The sequence below is a fragment of the Macadamia integrifolia genome, chromosome 4 (genome assembly GCF_013358625.1).
Source record: "Macadamia integrifolia cultivar HAES 741 chromosome 4, SCU_Mint_v3, whole genome shotgun sequence".
Taxonomy (NCBI): Eukaryota; Viridiplantae; Streptophyta; class Magnoliopsida; order Proteales; family Proteaceae; genus Macadamia; species Macadamia integrifolia.
In genome coordinates this window covers 33,550,269-33,572,021 of record NC_056560.1, presented here as the reverse complement: position 1 = coordinate 33,572,021, position 21,753 = coordinate 33,550,269, and the positions used below count along the sequence as shown (strand labels likewise).

General features: G+C 36.7%; 1 protein-coding gene and 1 long non-coding RNA gene across 3 annotated transcripts; one reads left to right on the top strand and one right to left on the bottom strand.

Annotated features, from left to right (window-relative positions):
* The first annotated feature begins 676 nt into the window (after window positions 1-676).
* On the top strand, window positions 677-19,768 carry LOC122075365. Its single transcript, XR_006139227.1, has 2 exons — window positions 677-712; window positions 19,525-19,768. It is a non-coding gene; the product is annotated as an uncharacterized LOC122075365 (long non-coding RNA).
* Window positions 10,610-21,338, bottom strand: LOC122075364 (SURP and G-patch domain-containing protein 1-like protein). Of its 2 annotated transcripts, none has more exons than XM_042640357.1 (9): window positions 21,129-21,338; window positions 19,594-20,129; window positions 16,987-17,113; window positions 15,357-15,463; window positions 14,534-14,698; window positions 12,124-12,261; window positions 11,785-11,964; window positions 10,945-11,123; window positions 10,610-10,832 (listed from the first exon to the last, which is right to left on the bottom strand). In XM_042640357.1, the coding sequence occupies exons 2-9, from the start codon at window positions 19,991-19,993 to the stop codon at window positions 10,806-10,808; spliced, it is 1,323 nt and encodes a 440-aa protein (XP_042496291.1). In that variant the 5' UTR covers window positions 19,994-20,129; window positions 21,129-21,338; the 3' UTR covers window positions 10,610-10,805. The 2 variants fall into 2 exon arrangements, with proteins under 2 accessions (XP_042496291.1, XP_042496290.1); XM_042640356.1 differs by having other exon boundaries at window positions 19,594-20,111.
* Window positions 21,339-21,753: the final 415 nt, after the last annotated feature.

Genomic DNA, 21,753 nt, shown 5'->3' with positions numbered 1-21,753 from the left:
GTCTCTTTGGAATGCTCGTAATGACCTCCTCTTCAAAGGCATTAACCGCTCCCCCCAAGAGGTGATCCATCTTGCTGAAAGTCAGTTCCATGAGTTCTTAGAAGTATCCTGCTACTCCAAGAAGGCCCAGCTCTCGCCTTCCTCTACTAACCCTGCAAGTCCTCTATGCTGGACTCCTCCGCTTCCCCCTTTTCTTAAGCTAAACATGGGTGCTACACTCCAAGGAGATAAAGGGGGTCTCAGTTGTGTGATTGGAAATTGTCAAGGTAACCTTGTAGTGGTTGTTTCCTCCCCTTCATGCATCTCCTCTGCTCTCCAAGGGGAAGCTTTAGCAGTTAGAACAGGGCTCCTCTGCAGTATCTCAGAAGGCATAGACGATCTTGATGTGGAATCAGACTGCATGGAGCTGATCCTACTGATCAATGCCCCCCATCCCTGTCCACCTACTGAAATGCTGCACATTTTACATGACATTAATCATCTATGTTCTTTTTTTCGGAATTATATCTTCCGTTATATCCCCAGGGAGATTAACAGCGTAGCTGACTCCTTGGCTAGGAGGGCCATGTCTTGTGCGTGTGAGACAGTATGGCCGATTTTCATTCCTTGGTTATCTAATGTATGCCAATTAGATACCTTGCGCTGGACACGCTTCAATAAATAAGCCTATTTCTACCAAGAGAGAGAGAGAGAGAGAGAGAGAGAGAGAGAGGTTATGATGTAATCTAAATATGCAAGAAGGTTTATCTTTCAACCGGTAAGGAATATTCCATGTAGAAATTGATAACCCTTTTTTGCTTCTTTATACTGCAACATTGGTGGTGGGGCATTTACGAGGAGCACACCCATTAGATCAGGGCATGTACAACATACAATGTCAAAAAAAAAAAAAAAAAAAAAAAAAAAAAAAAACAGTTTCTAATTATTGGAATGATTTGAACTACCAATGGTGGTGAAAATGCCCTCAATCCATCATTGCTCGAGTTGGCTGATTGTGGGTTCGAGTCTTAGCATGCCTATTATTGTCCATTGATCTTGCGGAAGCACTGCTTGCCGTATGGGGGCTTATCTTATAGGCTATGATCACTACTATGGAGCACCCTTTTTCATTACCAAAAAAAAAAAAAAGAATGATTTGAACTTGTGTATATTTTTTCTAATGTTGATAGTGCACAGTATCGACTTGGTATCAGTCGTTGTTGATATTGATATGAATTGGTCACATTGGATTTGGTTGGACCGTTTTGCCTTTTAAAATATTGATACGAGTTTTTTTGGACCATTTTTCCCCTGTTCCGGTGCCATCAATATGATATTGATCCGGTATTGGCATTGACCATGATTGATACTGATACGTATAAGCGATATGATGGTCTTATTCTGATACGTGCAAAAAATCGTGCTTGTATTCTATTCTTCTCTAATGTTTTTGCCCTTGAGATATCTTAATTAAGATTTGATATCTGTTTGTTAAAATCTTGGGAGTTAAGGAGCTAACAAGTTAGTTCATGTCCTTGGTGCATTCATGTACTTAAGTCTCTCCAACTAGTGACTTAATATTTTGGGTTGAACCATCCAACATTATATCAAAGCTCATATCCATTTGTATTATTTTCCTTAAATTGTTTATTCACATGTAGAGCTAGATATGCAGAAGCTACATATAAAGAAAAGCATCATCGGTTTGTTTATCTTTTTTTATTTTTGTGGGTAGGCTTGTTTAGGTCTTTGATACCTTAGTATATACTTGGCCGGGGAACTCTCTACCTGATGACTAATATATACCAAAAGCCACATATACCCTACTTTTTTATATATATGAAACCCAATGAGTGATCAACAAGCAGGAAGAAATATAGGTTTTCTCTAAAATAGCAAGAAACCTAGAAGGAATCCCGATTTAATAACCTAGTTCTTACAACCAATCTATTTATAGATAGGTTTTTTATCGTTTGATGTTAAGTAATAGAAATGAGGCAAGTAATCACTAATGAAGCTAAGCTAGCTACACTCATTGTGGTGAGTAAGTGTGACAATTGAGACCTGTTTACCCCTTTCACTAATTTCTATTAAAATTATTTGGAGGCTAAGTACTAATGATTAGGTTTTATAGACATATATGAGTGGATATATAATTGAATCGGATCTGCAATTGCACGTGAATATTCTATGCCAAGGCTCAAACTATTAGGTGGAGTGACTCACAACATATGACGGAGGAGCAGAAGGTCTCAAGGTAACCGATGTGAGACTATTCTCCCAACAAGCTTTTTTGTCCTCCTCCCCTAGTGATTAGGTGGTGGAATAGAATTCTAAGAAATGATTTAAAAGTGGTCAATCATATCTGATCCCAGAAAGAAGAAAAACAAGAAATTTAACTTTAGTTAAGATTTGATGGAACTTAGCTTCACATAAATGAAGGAAGAGAATAGATTCATGTAATTAAGAGCAAAGATAGTTTTGACCAAAGACAAATTTGTTGTGTGACTTTACAAAAGATGTCTACTTTGTGTTTTTTGGATAGATGAGTGAGAGTTGTGGGGGAAATTGTTAAACCGACATTCGGTGGGTACTTACCGTTAATTCAGCCGTTACAACTTAAGAAGGCATTCACATTTCCGGACTCTTGTTCTATCCATTAGGTCAAAACATCATTATCTCGTGGTTATCTCTTTACTTTTGTTTTATTATTATTATTATTATTATTATTAGAGGGAAAGATCAGATTACGTTCTCATACGAGAACATTTACATATGCCTCTATCATTGCCATATAGACATCCCTTAGGCACTGTTTGATAATATTCTTACAAACGCATTTCTGCGTTTTTTTGTATCGAGAAATGGAAAAACGACTTTAAAGCATTTGATAAATCTGTTTCATTCCAATTGTTTTTAGAAACATAAGTAGAAATTTATGGTAATTTATGACACAAAAAACATGAATGGTGAAACATGTTAGACTTGTTTCGCTATTTTTAGAAATAAGTAGAGGCCAAAATATTGGAGAAAGGCTCATTAAAAGTTCGATCAAAAGACAACTCGTTTATCAAACACTAAAAAATCTTTGAAGGTAGTCTTTGACGTCATTATCAGTGTTGTAGATCTCGGTGCAAAAGATCTGAGAAACAAGTTTATCAAACATCAAAAAATTCGTTTTCATTTTCAGAAACGTGAAAAATCGTTTCTGCTATTTTTAGACACAGAAACAACATAAACGTTATCAAATGGTACCTTAGTCTAGAGACTTGTGCTACATATAGAGGAATAAATTCATTTGACAACAACAAAGTTGTGCATGGATATTCTTGTACAAAAACATGATCCAGACACAAAGAGAGAAGGAGAAGCACTTGACCTTCTTGGGTTCAACGACCTTAAAAGAGTTAATTAAGAAATGATTTGTTGAATCTTAATTGATTGATTCTTATTTCTCAAACAATGGTCTTAGCCCATTCAATCTCTCTTCCATTGGAAGACATGATGAAATGATGATGTTCATTCCAATGACAATTAGCAAAGTATAGAAAAATCATTGACACCAGTTGGATCACCTAATATAGGGGTAGAGTGAGATGGTAATAATATCATCGAAATCGTAAAATCATTTAATAAATAGTTGGATTTTGATTTTAAAATTTAAATTGTTGATAAATCATTTAAGTAAATTGATTAACATATATAAAGTAAGTTTAAGTGATAAATCATTTAAATAAATTGATTAACATAAATATATAGTAAATTTAAGTCATTCATTGTTAACTTTACATACATTTCAATAAATAAAAAAATTAAATTTGTTTTAAATAATTATTAAAAAAAAACATATAACAATAAACAGAACAATTCAATATTAAAATTTACATCTATTTTACTTAAAAAGTTAAAGGTAGAGATATCGTTTGGATAAAAAAAATTAAAAAACCATTTAAAACCATTAAACCTAAAATGTATGAAACCATTGATTAAATGGTTCATTTTAATTTTTATTCAAAAATATTATATCGAACCAAGTCAAATCAAATTGTTTACATTGGAATCGAATCGATTAACGTCCTAATGCGTGAATTAAATGGTTGAGGTGGGGCCATGGGGGGGTGTTTGAGGAAAGAGCTGCTCGGATTCGGCATCTCTGGTCCTTTGGCATCCTAGAGGCAGAGGTATTTCTGTAAAATAAAGGAAAAACCGAGTAGGTTTATACAAAACCTCGGCGATGAACACTCAGGAGAGGAGCCGGATCCCCTTTCCATGTCATTCCCGTAATGTCAAAACCAATGATATATGTGTTGTTAATAGAACGACGAATCGGATGCAATTAACCCCGTTACAGTTCTGTTGGAAGTTGGAACCAGGTACCGACAAGCTGCTTATAAATGCATAAGATTTGGCGGCAAAAGATGCCTTTGAACCGTTAAATCACGAGAGCATTGTTCACGGAGTATCAGATTCCGTTATTTTCCCGTCCTTTCCCGTCTTCTCATGTCTATGCTGCTTGTTAAAATTCTCTTCCAAAATTTATTTTTGGGAGAGGATTCTCTACCAGCATGGGACCAGTCATAGAGAATACAAAAGCATCAACAGAATCAAATTTTCACATTTACGAAGGGGATGAGATGATTATTTCATCTCTCTTTGTGTCTGGCACAGGTGCCATATTGTCAAGTAGGTTTTTTTTATTTTCTTTATTTTACAAAACAAGATGGGTAAAACCATAAAATGATCTGTTCACCCGCCCCTTGTTAATGCAAAAAATTCGTCCATGATTAATGGACTCAATTTGTTGTCTTAACACATTGTAATGAGAAAATTTCTTTATACATTGTAATGAGAAAATTTCTTTATCCACAGGATCTGAACATTTGATTAGACTTTGGGTGAAGTTCATTCTTCCCAAAGTCTTCAATCACGGGATATGAACATTTGATTAGACTTTAGGTGAAGTTCATTTTTCCCAAAGTCTTCATTCACGGGATCTAAAACATTTTTATTAGACTTCAGAGCGAAGGTTGAGGTGAAGTTCATTTTTCCCAAAGTCTTCATTCACGGGATCTAAACATTTTTATTAGACTTCAGAGCGAAGGTTGCTCTTCTCATATACATGTCAACCAATATGATCGATGATACCAATAAGAGAGGGTTCTAGGCTTCTAGCATATGAATACATTTTTCCATAAATAATACAACACCAAAGCTTTGTCCCAACTTAATGGGGTCGACTACATGCATGGATCCAAATAAAGCCAAAGAAAGAGAAAATAAAAAGCATTAAAGGAGACAGATTGGTAAGCACTAACAAAGTAGAATACAACTAAAACGGATCTGCTATCTAGATCATAGCCCTCCTATCTGTTCTATCCAAAACCATACTTGAGACAAGGCTTAATTTGTGTATGTCTTTCCTCACAACCTCTCCTATGGTCATTTTTGACTTGTCTCTCTAGCTCTTTTAAATCATTTTATCTTAATCAAGTCACTCCTTCTTACCGGTGCATCAGATTAGCCTTCGTTGAACATGTCCGAACCGCCTCAAACTACATTCTCAAAACTTGTCAGGAATTGGGGCAAAACCCCCATATCATCTTTTCCATAAATAATATGAGGGAAAAAAAAAGAGTCAATATGGCATACGAACGAAACTTGGCTGCTGCTGAGTTGCAGCTTAGTAGCTACAACCCCATGATAACAGCTAAGGGAATTGAATCTCAAAGGTGTGTTTGAAATACCAACTTAGGATGAATTTGAAACACCCACCTAAGATAAATTTTTTCACGTATACCCCTGAGATTCTATTTCCCTAGTTGATACCAAGGATTACAGGTACTTGGCTGCAGCAACCTAAGCAACAGCCAAGTGTCATTCAATATCCAAAAGTTGAATCAGTCCTGGCATCCTATGGGTGGCAAATGAAGCCTAGCTACCACAATATGCGTTATGTTCTTGTCCATCAAATATAAAATATTATAAAAAAAAAATACCTATATAAAAAGCCGTACTTATAAGTTGACAAGAATATTTCTGTTCATTTTCAGTGGAAAACTCTAGAAAAAGATCAAAGAAAAAGCTTTAATATATTCTGATGCAAACTGCTGAGGATATTGCTTGGCGATGCAGACTATACGGGAAGGGGGAAGAGAATGAAGAACAAATATAGCAAAGAAGAATCCATTATCCAAATTTTCTTATTCATGATCAGATAAGTACAATTTCCAGGAATATAGGATATTTATTCTTTGGAGGGTAGTGGGTTTTTAGTGTCATCTAAATCTTTTCATAATTGATTCATAAGAGAAAAAAAAAAGTCTTTCCATGGTTGAAACTTAAAAGAATTTGATTTGTTTGTGAAGTCAGAGCAAAATCTATGCTTTCTTAGTGAAGGGAAGTGATGTAAAAGTAATTTATACATCCAACTAAACTACCCTTGAGGATTAGGGGAAAAAAAAAATTCACTTCGTCAATCACCTAAGAGAGCCTATGCTCTGAAAGTTTGGATTAGGTTGTGGAATTCTTCAAAAGAGCCATCACAAAAATTTGTGTCTCTTTGTTTCCGTAAAATTTATTGTGACAAAAGTTATTAAGATTATGAGAATTCTTTATATACATAAAGAAGCACGAGAAAACATATAACTCTTTCTACATTATCAATGAAAATAATTTTCATCTATCCGTGAATATAGGCATCTTGTTGAACCACGCTATTTTTGTTTTTTGTCATTTTTTGCATCATGTATGATATTTTGTTCCTAAAATTGTGGACATGAATTAGTTTGTCTAAGATTCCATTCAGACTTGCCGACTCATCTCAAGAAACTTTTGCATCTTTCTTTTGTCATAGGAATTTAAAAGAAAAAAATTGATTCTATTCCAAATACCAAGCAAATTCATCTTGAGAAACTATAAATATTCCATGGACAGATGCCTATGGTAGTTTTCAATCACTACCATTTATTTATATATTTAATTTTTAATAGGTCAATTCCATCTTTATGCTATTACATACGCCTCCATAACAGTAACCAAAAGATGTAAAATGTCCCATATCTTATTCTTAAGATAAGGAGAAAAGGAAAAGAGGGTATCAATGATAAGGTATAAAAATCTAATATCTTAGCCTCTCAATGTAATGTGATTTTCTGCTAGTGACAATTCTTGATTCCTGACCTCATTGAACGGATCTCAAAAGCAACAAAAAAGGATGAATACTTTTGTTGACTATCTTTATATTCCATGATTCCATGGTTCTTTATTCATTAGAAAATACTCAAAAATCAAAAGTCCATATCAAATGATCAAAAGTCTGAGTTGACTCAGTGACTCTCACTTTAAGATGGAAAAGTTTCTGTAAATCTCTTAATTTTAATTTATTTATCTTTTTTTTTTAATTAAAATACCCATTTTACCCCTCAATGGCATATTTTGCCTATTTTTCCACTTCGCTTTTTAAATCTTCCTTCTCAGTTTACATAATTATTAATGCTATTTTATCACCTTAATGTTTATCATTCCAAGGTCCACACGGCCATCTTTAATCAATAATGTATGGTATTTGATGCATGTGATGGGGATTGACCAATTTTATAGCACATTTTCTATCTATGTATCAATTTAGTTGAAGTACATACTAGAATAAGCTGATGCTTTAATTAATCTACCAATGCTGTGAGAAGTTTTATTTTCACCTTAAGTTAATGGAAAAATGATGGTCACACTGTCCGTCTCATGTCCCCTCTCGCACACTTTCTCCTCCTTAACATATGGGCTTCACTTTCTATGAATCGTGTGGCATCCTCTTATGTGCTTTCATTGACTTGGCATTAGAGGTTCCATCCCATCCTAGTAGTGTGTCTGTTCCCTACCCTAAGTTAAGGAAGGTGATACTACTTGGTATCGCTATTAGTGGTAACTAGTACCATGCCCTAAAACCATGTGCAATCTCAAGATTGATTGGTTCTTCGCACATGCAACATAAAATGGCAACATTTTGGATTTGAAGCTCTAATGCGCATCAAAATAGAGGGGAAAAGTTCAATTCTTTTGAAATTTGGATTGCGCTCTTCATTTTTGTTTCTCTTTGGATTATTTATGAGCAATGAGAATTGTGAATAATTGTGTTACAATTTTTTTTTCTTTTTTTTAAATACTCTCTCAATATTCTCGGGTTAAGATTGTGTAGTTCTCGTCACTCCAGACCTCGCACATGTAAGAGCCCCATGCATTAGGTATATCCTTTTTTTTTCTTTTTTCTTTTTTCTTTTTTCTCTTTTAAAATTAAAGTATATATGGTCATTCCCTCCTTTTAGATTTGATCCATCTCTCACCCACCTTTAACTGCATGCATTTCGCTTATGTGAGGGAAAAAAAAAGGTATCTTAATCTCTCACAATCACTAATACATTTTTTTCCTCTACTCGATAATCATGTAGATGTAAGATGAAAAGATACCCACCGAAATGCACTCTCCCTCCCCTCCACGACTTGTTTGTAAGATATTAACATAGTATGCTTGGGTGCCAATCCCTCTGCCTATGGTCTTTCATTTCCACAACTAAAGCTAGTAAGAAGAAGGATTAACGAATGAAAACCTAACATTTTCTTATTCTACCCCTCCAAGAACTCTATCGATAGTTTAGAAAAGCAAAGTAATCTTTTCAAACATCTTCTCTACACAAGTGAGAACAAGGACCTAGTTTTTCTTCACCCATAGTAAAAGAGGAATTCCCTCACCACACTACTATCAATCCCGTCCAGTTTAACTAGGAGAGGGGTGTTGTCAACCCTATACACAGTACAGGTCCAGAGTTTATAATGACATCCAATCAGAAGGAAAATCACTCAAAGTTATTAAAATCAGAATCAAGGGTCAAATCAGGATCAGAAACAGTCCCAAAAATCCTAGAATCAACCATTAATTCCAAAAATTCGGCTATCCGATGCTCAAAACCCTAGAAGAGTGATCACCAGTGGTGAGGCACGGTGACGAAGGAAAACTTTCACCAGAAAACAAAAATGTGGAAGAAAAGATACAAGACGAAGCTCCGAAAATCTGATTAAAGGAGATGCTGTTTGTGTGTGGAGGGACCAAAGGGCATGTGAAGTTGCATTTTGTAGAATGGCTTTGCTCCAAACATTACTCTGAAGCAAAAGTATGTCCCCGTGGATTTAGTCTGATAAAGGGTGGAATTGAGCTTTTTCTTTCTTATCCATGCTCCGTGGAGTGGCTCATCTTTTGTTGTTTTTTGTTACAAACATAAAGGGAAAAAAAAAAGGTACACTGCACACCACTTCTGGAAAAAAACGTGTGGACCCAATGGTAACCTAAAATCAATGCGCAGGAGATTCTCTCGTCCTATGAGGAACCTTTTGTATCCTCAAAACTATTAGATTATGATTACTTCTTCTTTCTAGGATCTACAATGGATTTTGTAATCTCTTTTGGATTCGTCGAATATTCAATGGTGGAAAGCTGATGTGGATTCCATGGCTGGGAAGTCAGGGTGGTAGACCCATTATGCTTATGAGATTGGTATTCAGGGGATCTCTTTTCTTCCTATCGATCAGTATCAGTATCGGTGGCCATTTCTGTCACCACCAATACTGATACAGATCGGGCTGTATCGGGTTTGGATCAGGCAAAATTCATAAAAAAAAAAATCACTTTTTAGTTGATACTTCCAATCTGTATCAGTAACATGTACCGGCAGTACCCGATACCAGTATCTAAGAGTTTCCACAAAAACACCAGATCAAGTAATTCTGAAATCAGACAAAGCCTGTAAGAGTGTTGATCAGGTGTGCTCTTAACCCGAATATTAGCTGCAAAGTCCCTCAGATTTTGTTAAAGACAAAATAGAACTGAAAGGAATACAATGGGGTATATAGCCCACCTTACCCCAAACCAAACTGAAAACACTCTCATATATGGCGCTAAGGAAAACAAAACCAGCCCAAAACATACTACATTCAAACCGTTCTCCTCTGCCCAAAACATACTACATTCAAACCGTTCTCCTCTGCCTGGTGCAGTGAGGTCGCAATGAGGCAGTAGACGGCTGGTGCGGTGAAGTCGCAATGAGGCAGTAGACGGCCGAGAGCAGCCTCAGTCACTACATTCTGTGTTGATCGGGTGTTCTCATTTGAGCTCGGTGCGGTGAAGTCGCAATGAGGCAGTAGACGGCCGAGAGCAGCCTCTGTCACTACATTCTGTGTTGATCGGGTGTTCTCATTTGAGCTCTTAAATGGCTAACTGGGTTGGTACGTTTTACTCTCACTTTAGAAGACACCCCAATCAAAGCTCATGAAATCAAGGGCTGTATTTGGTTTTGTGTGCATTCTCAGAATAGATTCCGGATCTTAAACGCATTATGAAACCCAATTCCTCTATTTTCTCACTTCAGAATGCATTCTAGATCCATAATTTATTCTGGGAATACATACCAAACAGAGCATTAAAAATTCCAATATCCAAATATATCCCTCCAAGATTTACATTCATGCTGAAAAATATCTTTATATTATATAACATCAGGGAAATAAATAACTTGGGCAGCTAGCGTAAGGTCCAACCAATCCAAACTCAACGTCAACACGTACCAGAGGAGAAGGGTAGAAGAGATTTGAGTAAGCAGCATCAATGCTTCATTTTGCAGCAAAAGCATAAAAATATTTTTTGATGAAAAGGCATAAAAATCTTGTTCACTAGCAAATACCAATCCAATTTTCTGAACTTTCAAACGGCAAATCTTACAATGCATTTAGTCCCACTAAGAAAGCCATATTTTGACAAGATGAAGTTGTCCCGAGACAGCTCTCTAGTAGTATGCTTTCCGGGGATTGTTCTGCAAGAAAAGGCAGTGGAATATTGAATAAATTTATCTGACAGTACAAGCTTGGAGTCCATGAAGAAGTTCGATAATTTGAACAAAAAAGAACAGAGGGGGGGGGTCTTACCAGAGGGTTGGGTCTGTAACGGTAACCAAGCATCATCCGTTTCTTGTACTGCTCATAAATATCATCATCAGGGGTGACCTCACCAGGCTGCGAAGCTCCAACTCCCAAGTTGTTCAACTTCACATTTCCAGCCATGACAGGATCTGCACGACCACTTCTGGAGCTCCCTAAACCCTCACCTGCAATTGTCACTCAGGTTAATGACAAGCACAACATTTTATCACTTCAGGTCTAGCCAAAAGCTGCACACCGAGGATTAATAAACTAAAAACCAACAAGAAGATGTTCATTTATGTATTAATTGCTTCGCAAGAAAGTGTACACAAATGACAATTGAAGAAACAGAAAGCCTAAATAAAAAAAGAAAAAAGCAGTGACAATCCATGTGTCAGGAATTCTTAACATGCCAAGTTCTATGCACGCAGTGCTGGGGGTGGGGGGGAGCATAGTAGCATTCATACCTAATACGAGACTAGGTAAAAATGTATATCTACAACAAGACTCCATATAGGAGAAGAAAATGCTATGCTGTGTGCTATATGCTACGCCAATTGTTTTTTTTTTTTTTTTGGGGGGGGGGGGGGGGGGGGGGATGCAATTCACTAACTTCCTAAAAATGTGTTGAACTAAGACTTGTCACAGACTCAATTCAAAGTACAAATTGCATCTGACAATTAAAATACCAAAGATATACATCCCAGAAGAAAATGCATTTCAATAACTTCCTAAAAATTTGTAGAACTACTTGTTACAGACTCAATTCAAAGTACATAATTGCATCTTGAAATAACAATACCATAAATATACATTCCAGCGTATCACATTTCATTGAAGCCATACCTTCTTTCCAGCCCATTTTGGATAGAAGTCTATGCCCAACATTGTCAGCTTGAATTTTAGCCTTTTCCGCAGCCTCTCTAGTAGCCTTCTGACAAGCAGCATCATTGCAGCTACTCAAGAACTTCTCAAGCTCTTCTTGTGGTATATAATCTCCCATGTGATGTCCCTTTTTGACAGGAGCTGCCATAATGAAAATGTCAAAGAAACTATAATTTAACAGAAATTGGCAAGGTTTGTTGGAACATATTATTAAGAAATTTCCACATCCACATCAGCCTTGACAATTCTTAGCTAATAACATAAAGAATGAATTAAAAATGACTATAGAAAGAACTAGACCTTGAAGAGAAGCAGGAGGTGGCATCTCATCTTTTGACTGTTTAGGCTGTCTCCTTCGTTCCTCTTGTGCAGCCTTCTTCACATAGAATTCCATAATTGCAATAGGATCTGCACCTGCTGCTGGTGCACTGGATTCACCTACAAATCCACAAAATAATGAAGATGTACGGAATGATTACGTGTCTTCATTCAGCTTGAAGATCTAACAATTAAGTGTCATAAGGCTTGCCATCCAACCCCACCCTCATTTTTTTCTAATGGGAGCAGACCTGGTCCACATTGCCCCCCCCCCCCAAAAGAAACTTTTAGGCTCCGTTTGTCTCCATGTAAAATATATTTTGCAAGTAAAATCTTAAAGATTGCTCTGTTTGCTTCCACGTAAAAGAGGTGGAAAATATAAAAATTTCCTGTAAAATAGGATATCAAGCCATTTGTTCTGACATAAAATGTGAAAAATTAAACTGAGAAATAAGATTCATGCAAAATTTCACATCAAAACAAACATGGTGTCCAAAAGAAAAAAAAAATCAATGTATTCCATCTGACACAACTGAGGCCAATAGTGGAGACAAATTCGTATATATTGACCGTTGAAAATCTTTCAGTGTCCGATTGGCCTTTTAAAGAATATCCTTTTTTTTTTTTTAAGGCAAATTCTCATTTCCAATTCAAAATCACTAGAACGCAAAGCAAAAACTCCAATCATCCATTCCCATGCAACATTTTGACTGCCCTCTCAAAACCAGTCACCTCTTCCTCTATAAAGATGGCTAAGCAGAAAACTTAGATTGGGAACCTTTTTTTATCTGAATGATTGAGAGCCCAATTAACAATTCCGGGCCTACAACTAAAAGTAATTATTTGGTTGAGCTTTAATGGTTGCACAATAATTGGTGCTCATTAGGATCCTACTGGGGAAGGTAACTCGTCTAATCCCTTATTCAAAGTTTTGAACCTCTCTCAAGGAGACTTTTGAAGGTATTGTTCATAAAGGAGATCCTACGAGTGTTCTGGGTTGGTAACTGAGCTATGACTGGCCTGGATTGTTTGCCAATAAAGTTAAATGCAGAAAACACATGGTTTCCTTAGCTAATACCTCAGCCAGTGGAGGCTAAATGCCAACCAAGGTTTAAGATCTCGCTCTCCCCCCCCCATCTCGCTGATCCAAAAAAGCCAGATCTGGCGAGATCTCGCTGAGATCATGCATTTTTTTCTAGTCGACTCGGTGGTTGGTCTTGGTGGTCATATGGTCTTTGTAGCCCCTGAAACTTGGTGTTTACCCTATTTTAGGCCTTCTAATCACAATAGAAACATTAGTTTTTTAAAAATCAAACCTAAAATGGTACTTTAACTTTGTACCGTATGTAAGTAGTCTTCGACTTTTCAGACCCTACACCAGTATGCTCTATTCCACAACCCACATTCCACAATCAACACTTTACACAACATAATCACAAGAATTTAAACACATCACAGATAATTACTTAATTGTTTAACAATCAACATTGATGACTGATGAGTCGCATTCACATACATTGAAAATTAAATTAATGTGGATGAGGAGGTAATATTCTCTACTCTTTAAGCTTCAATTAGTTTAGTAATGGAGATCGTCATGCAAAAGCACCAAAATTCTTGCTCAAGTGTTTTTTCTTCAAAAAAGTAGAAAGAGAGGCGAGATAGAGGTCAAGTTTTTGTACAATTATAACTGCAATACATCTTGTCTCACCTATTTGAAAAAGAGAGATATTAGCGAGATCTCAGCATGAGAGAAAGAGAAAGTTCTCATTTCCGGGCAGGAATAAGAGCAGGCGGTAAGTGAGGCAATTCCTTCCGGTAGTAGATGCTGGTGAATCAGAGTCAAATCTATCTTTTCGAAAGCGAAGTAATAACTTATACCGTTCGAAAGGCACTCCAGCCCTTATGGATAAATAGATAGAACCGTTCTTTCTTTGCGGTTACAAATAAGCAAGTCTATTAGTACACAACTCATTTATAGAAGGCGAATAACTGACGAGCGTGAGAGCGATGAGCTTTGTCTTTTGGTTTTGAACTTCTAAGAGCTTTTAAGTCGGAACTCAAAGCTAGTACGTTAAGCAAGCTTGTTTGTTGTAAGGCTATCAAATTAGAGAAGATCTTAAACCATGATGCCAACCAAAATGGCAGATGATGAGCCTGCTTCTTCCCTTTTTTTTTTTTTCTTTTTTTTTTTTTTTGGGTGGTAGAACAGATTATGAGCCTTCCAAACAAGGAGAAATCCACATATTGGACTTTTATAGTTTTGGGAGGCAATAGGCCTTCCTTTTGTCAGGGAGTACCTATTACAGTTCTGTGCTTACTCTAATAAAATTAGTTATCAAACAAATTAAATCAACAAAACAAACAAAAAAAGTACCGCACAAGATGATACCTTGGAAGGGCGTTCTACCCAATGAAGCTGCCTGAGATGATGATACGGTAGAGCTTGTTTCATCATTGGCCTCATATAATGCTGAGGCTGGTATTTGATAATTAGAGTGCTGCTGAGGAGGCCTTTGAGAACCACTTGATCCTCTTGCAGAAGTGCTTGCACTGGCTGGAATAGATGATCAAAGTTACAAATATACGTTAAGAGAGAAGGTAAATAAATCAAAGTTAACAGTTAAGTCAAAAGAGAGACAGTGAATCAATATCAGATCTCAACAAAATTAATCCAAGTCAGCATATTAAATGAAAGGTAAATCGATGTTCGTTTTCAGGATCTTGTTCTGTAAGCTTATAAACTCCAAAACAAGAATACAGTGATAATGGCTATAATCTGAAGGAAAAAGAATATAAAGCATGTCGCTTACTGCAGAAGATATGTCAAGAGTTCAACCTGCTAACCTCCCCAGAACTCCCAACATTAAATCATCATGAATTAAATCTAGATATCACGTAGCCTTGGTCTTAAGAAACCTCATACCCATCCATTTCTAGATCTCCATTCAACTAGGAAACTTTCCAGGAGACCAGTCAACCTACCACTATCATCCACACCAAAATGTCCCCATAGCCCTCATAAATCTTACAAGTATCTTTATAGATTGCAATTCAACTCTGGATGTCCACTATGTCTGAGATCAACTCATACCAAGTACTCAGATAATTGTCACATTCCATTTTATCAATGCCTTGCACAATCTTCAAGTGAGTATGATAAAGAAACCATCTAAATTACGGAGAACCTAAGTTTATAGAGGTTAGACACCAACCATTTTGTGATGTTTCAGAACCTGCATTCTGTGCAAGAGCCCTCTCCTCCTCAACAAGTCGATACTCATAGTACTTGTAATCTGGACAAGTTACATCATATAGAAACCTACATATTGTAAAATAAACCAAATAAATTAAGGAAAAATGAAAATTTAAGAGCAGCAAAATAACTTGGGAATTGCTTCGCACACACCAAACAGGAATAAGATAAAGCCAAAACTACAGGCAATCACACAAAAAAATTAAATCCCTCGCCTGAAAAACCAGAAAATGGTGTTTCAAGCAAAAATTAAGTTATCCAAAAATTTACCACATCAACCCAAATACACAAGGCAGGTGGAAATGTAGCTAATAGAAGGTTCCCCCCGGGGGGGGGCAATTCATCCAAGCCTGACACCATCTGCTCAGTGGTCAGCAATGTCTTCAAATTCCACTTTCTCATTCGATATATCTGGTTAACTCATAATTACTAATTCATTTCCAGCTCTGCCCTTGTACACCTACCACTAACAACTTGAACCATATCAATTATAAATGTTCACTATCAAAACCATACAATTGACCTTCCGGCTTCCATCATCTTTCAACTTATTGGTGCTGCTCCTAAGTGCACTCGGATGCACCCATTTCTTATTATGTCACACCATCATTGATTACTTTATATAATCCTAACAAAAGACTTACATTTGTGAACAAGAAAATGGAGATCAGCACATTAGGATTCCAATACCCAAAATCAAGTCCGTGTATTTGACAGAAGTATCCATAAGATACACGAAAAATGTATCAATCCATTTCCGACAAAGCCAAGTTTGGCTGCCCACATTCCAAATAACTCTGCAACAAATTACACAAACCACTCCCAAGTATCCAACTACTTACAAATAGAAGGATCACAGAGTCTTGCTTTCATAAGCAAACTGGACATCCCACCTCAAACCTTCCAAAAAGAGCACAGAAGATGCCAGCTTTAGCCAAACATTTTATGAAATCAGCCATTAATTACCCATCTTGAGGGCATCATAGCCTGATTGCTTTATGTATTCTTGTAGACTGAGAAGAACACCTCTTCAAATTCCACCGGTCAGCCGTATCAAAGTCTGTCAGTTTCAAGGTGCTCTCAGTAACCAGCAGGTCATTGACCGGTTGATTGCTAAGGTGCTCACCAGTGGACCACTATAACAACAACTATAGATATTGCTAAGCTCTTTTCCAAATGCACCTCTACTATACTGGACTCTCAAACTTCTTAAAATGAAGCACACTGTTCATTTCCACACCCATTTGAAAAGGACCAGTTAACCACAAGCAACAGAAGAATCAAGTTCTCAGCAAGGATTTTTCCTTCTACTGTGACTTGATTTAGACATCAAAAGCAATTATAGATGGTACTGAAGACACAATAACAAAAACAAATGCAAATTGCAAGATGAATTTATAGAACCATGCAACATACAGTGACAAGCATAAATACAATAAGTTCAAGAATAACTTCTCATACAAACAACAAGGAGACTTTACACATTGACCATGTCAAAAAAAGACAAATATAACATAGAAGACAGAGCAGCAATAGAATGATTATCGCATAGTATTCAAGGATTAAACACATGATTAAAGGAAACGTACTTAAAAGGTGTCTCTCCGGGATTTCTTTGACGGGTAATGTTCTCAAACTGTCTTCCATTTTTTGCTACAAAACTTGCTAATTTGTCTGCAACTTTCTTCACTCCAGGATCGCTTGGGGAAGGTGGTGCTGCATGTCACTTAAAGAACCGATTAATACCAAGAGCATGAACAAGGGAATGCAAATTACTCTTGTAGCAGGTGTGCCACATTTTCCAATTCTTTCATTCAACATCTCTTTCCACCAAGGTTGATAGAGACATAAGACATAAGCTGCATTCATGAGACAAGAAATTTTCAAGAATGTTCTGTTTTCACCATCCACCACTTCATGAACAGAGAAGGAAAATTCCAACTGGGTTGAGGAAAACACTTTCCAAGGTGAAAAGGTAGCCTCGAAGCAATTCAAGGAACACAAATACAATGAGGGTAAACATTCTTGTGCTAACATAAAATAGCCCAAAATTATCTCAAAAATTGTACGATGTGACTAGCCATACCCACTAAGTGTAAGGTTGTGTTTGATTGAGTGGCAGGTAGCAGGGTTCATGAATGGCAGAGCCCCTTCCTGCTTTTTCATCTCACCAATCTATAAAGAGGTACTTGTTTACTAACCACTGAGCCTTTCACCACAGTTTTCACCCCCGCACTTACACAATAAGCACTCCACCTCCATGCAACCAAACACATCCCATGTTACAACAACCTAATAAGATAATAGCAGCCATGAAAATATATATTCCTGATGCATATAAATGATAAAAGATAGTACTATTTTAGTGGATATGAGCCTTGGGTCAGGTTATCTATGCGTGGGGCATTTGGTCTAATGGGTATTAATTTTAATAGGCCACTTTAATACAGGATTTACTTTATTATTTAGTTTGACTTGGAGTTATTTTATTATTTAGTTTGACTTGGAGTCCTAGTTAGAATATGAGTTGTTAAGTCTTTTATGAGTCAATTATGTAGGCTAGATTGATTACTAGTTGGATTATGAGTTGTTAAGTCTTTTATTAGTCAATTATGTAGGCTAGATTGATTACTAGTTGGATTTGGAGTTGTTAAGTCTTTTATTAGTCAATTATGTAGGCTAGATTGATTACTAGTTGGATTAGGCTATTTTTTACTGATGTTATGAGTCATATTTTAACATTATATATAAATATAGCCAGCTATTCAGGCACATGAGTTTATGAAATAAAGTTTGTTTTGGCTTTATGGATTCAGTAGTGACTAGTGATACTTGGTGGATTCCAAGCAAAGAGTGAGGTGGATTTCTTAGTGGAAGAGTGGATTCTCTTTGCAGGATTTGGTGGACCCCGAGTCTAAGATTTATGTGGCTTCCTAACCTGTTTTATCTTTCTGTCTCTTTTCTATCATTCAAGCAAAAAATCAGCTTTTAACCTTTCCCAGTAATAGTTATTCTATAACTCAGGATCCAACCGTCAGAATTGGATCAAAATTTAAAGACCGTTTCTCCCTGTTGGATTGATCCTTCTATTTATGTTCCAAGCACATCAGATATGTTTTTCAGAAGCTACTGCATTTTCTTAAATTCTAGTCCTAGGTCCTATTTTCTACGATCATGTTGAGCTAATCATCCACTGGATGGGGTTCAGATTTGTCTTCTTAAATTCCTTACGGAAACCATTCGAAGCCTCTCTCCTTCCCATCTTGGAGGTGCTTCCTAGAAAATTTTAACCACGTGAAGATAAGCTTTGATTCAGGCTTGATTTCTCATGCAGCCAATAACTATGAATCAAACATGGGGTTGCTGTTCAATCAGTTGATAAGCACTGACAACATTAAAATATCTTTAAATGCAATTATATAAATCCAAATCACAATTTCTTGGACAGCTCTGTAATTGTGAAACAAAATGAAGGCAGAGAATGATTCATTAAAAACCACATTGTAACACACAACACAGTGCATGTACGTAATGAGAGAGAAGCAAAGACCACTTACGGAGGGCAACTGAAAAGAACATAACAAATATTATCAGATCACTATATGCTAGAATGAACTCCTAAGAGCTCCAATGCAAGTTTACAAGAAGACATAATTGAACTTGAGACCAAGGGACTTGCAAGTAGGTCATCTGAATCCAAGAAATATAAAGTACAAAATACATTATCCATCCAAAGCTAAATAGAGGTGTTTTAAGGGACTTAATTAGCCCAATGGTCATTTACCCAACCCCCACGACCAATAAGTCTTGGGGTTCAACTCTCCCAAGACTGAAGGAAGAATTATTTTGGGCGATGCCAATATTTATTCACCATATTTTTTAGCCTATCAAAAAATAATAATAATAATAAAATAAAATAAAAAAACCTTGCCCATGAATGTCAGTTATAATCAGTAGATACATATCTAGAACAGAAGCAACACCAATCATTATGCATGAAAAGAAAGATGACCATTGGATAATGAAGGCCAACCATAATAAGATGTCAGAGAGATGTAATTTTTTATCCAACAGTAAATTTGGAATTTCAACAATTCTTTATTTTTGCAATAGACAGAAAGCACGAGAGAGAGAGAGAGAGAGAGAGCCAAAATGCACTCAAAGAAGATAAAGGTATGTATCCAAGCAGTAATTACCAACATCCCCTTTACATGAAGACAGAACAGATGCGTCAGGTTGATCCAACTTCTGCCGTTTTGGAGGTATATCTACAGACCCATGTTCTGCATCCCCTTCATCTTCATCCTCATCAGCACCCAACTTAACAGGGGCTGCTGCAAGTTTAGATTTCTGTCTCAAGCTGAATGCAAGTTTGCCACCTGAAGCAGCAGGGATAGCCTTGCGTGTCTCAGGTGCTTTAGAATCCATGTCTGTTTTACAAATGGAAGGATTGGCCCTCATAGTCCCAGATGTATTTATGCTTGACTTAGACTTCTCCAATCCAGCTTCCTTCTCCTTCTCTTGTTGAAGCTGTTTAAACCTTTCCATGAATGAACCATCATTAACAAATAGGCTAGACGCTACTCCTTTCTTCATTGTGAAAAAAAACCAGGAAATTGGTGTTTGCACAAGAAAGCCTTCCAATCTGCTTATGCCTTGAAACAGAACTTCATATGCTGAATTTCGTAATAGAGAGCAGACTGCATTCCTTATTCTTCAAAGCAGAAAAAGACTAACTCGCAAGCATTAGAATAATGAAGCATATAATAGCTCAAGTTAAATCAGAAAGACAGGGTTAAAAAAGGAAAAACAGATCAAGTAACGCACAAGATAACCCCAAGACAAATATTAGCAATTAATGAATTGTAATGTAGAAGGAACTTGATAATTCTGCATATGATAAAGAGCACAAATTCTCAATGGTCAAACGCAAAGCACAAATAAAAACAGTTCATTGTATACTAAATTTCATGTTTTTCCAAAACTCTTCACAGATCAAAAAGAACACAAAAAGGAAAACAAACAGTAACCACAATTCAGATATTCTCAATGACTTATTGAACTATGAAGATGATGAAAGAAATAAGAATCACAACAAATAGTAAAATTTGATACAAAAAAAAATAAGGTAATAACTTCTTTTTTTGCCAAAGAAAATGGGTACACTAAAACAATGACTACGCTTAACAACTGCTCTCGTAACAAAAGGCTGCTTGTCTTCAAGGGGCTACGAACAGAGAGACGGGAAAAACCCTCCAAACTGTTCAAGCCCGAACTCGATTTTATGATTTGATCCCAGCAAATAGAGAAAATGATAGAAGAAGATAACTTCATGTCAGAAAAAAAGCATCCTCCGAGATATCGAAATTTTCATTTGCCTTGCCAAAGGCAGGTTAAACAAAAGCCTGAAATCAATGAATCTTCGCCAATTTTCTTTAATGAGAATGGGTGAAACAGACGGAAACAAAACCCAAGAGAAGCCATAACCCTGCAGACAACGCAACCCGAACACCACCAAGAACTCTAAATCAAATTAGAATACGGAGCGAGCAAAACATGTAATCAATAACAAAAGAACCTAAAAATATTCTGAAACCCTAATCGGCTTGAAGGAACTACATTCTATTTCAAAACCGGTGAATCATAGAGTATACCCTAATTCCGTAAACTAGATAGATCAAACAAACTATCAGTTCCAATAAAGATTTAATTAGAAATCTGTCTCCCATACCTATTTCATGGATGGATAAAACGAACAACCCTAAATCTCAGATCGCTGATTTTGCCCGAAGCAGAGATGGGCAATTGAAAAAAGCTTCAGCCCCCACGTCAAGACCAGAACAGACTTACGGATCGTCCCCAGAAAAGAAACAGAGAAAGGAGGTAGGTCGAATCTTTTACATCTGCCTCGCCATAGGAGGGTGCGGTTCTTATGCGTTGACGCATTGTCATCTTCAATCCGTTTAATACACCGAAACATCAGAACGTGGTAGCGTCTCTCTATGAATTAATCCAAACCGTTAAATACGTGGGCCAACCCATGTATCTGGTACGGTTAATCCGTCGATTAATCAATTTGAACCGTTTATGGATACCTTTCTGGCTTTCCACATCTTTGAGGCATGTCGGTGACTCGGTGTAGTATATTCCTTTTCAGGTTCCACTGGAACAATAGCTAAAAAAAAAAAAATATATCTTGCTAATGGTGCGCCTCGTCCGGTTGGGCCGGGTGTGTGGCCACCATGTTTTCAGAAATCGGAATCAGAACGGTTGATACCAATTCTACGGTTTTGGGGGGCTAATTCAACCCTGATTCCAAGTTTAAAAACCTTGGTGACAACCTAGGCCGTGTTGCC

Coding starts and splice junctions, on each gene's coding strand:
- LOC122075364 (XM_042640357.1), bottom strand. CDS start 19,993: ATGAAGAAAGGAGTAGCGTCTAGCCTATTTGTTAATGATGGTTCATTC. Junction 12,262..14,533: donor GGGTAGAACGCCCTTCCAAG/GTATCATCTTGT, acceptor GTGGATTTGTAG/GTGAATCCAGTGCACCAGCA. Junction 11,965..12,123: donor ACCTCCTGCTTCTCTTCAAG/GTCTAGTTCTTT, acceptor TCATTATGGCAG/CTCCTGTCAAAAAGGGACAT.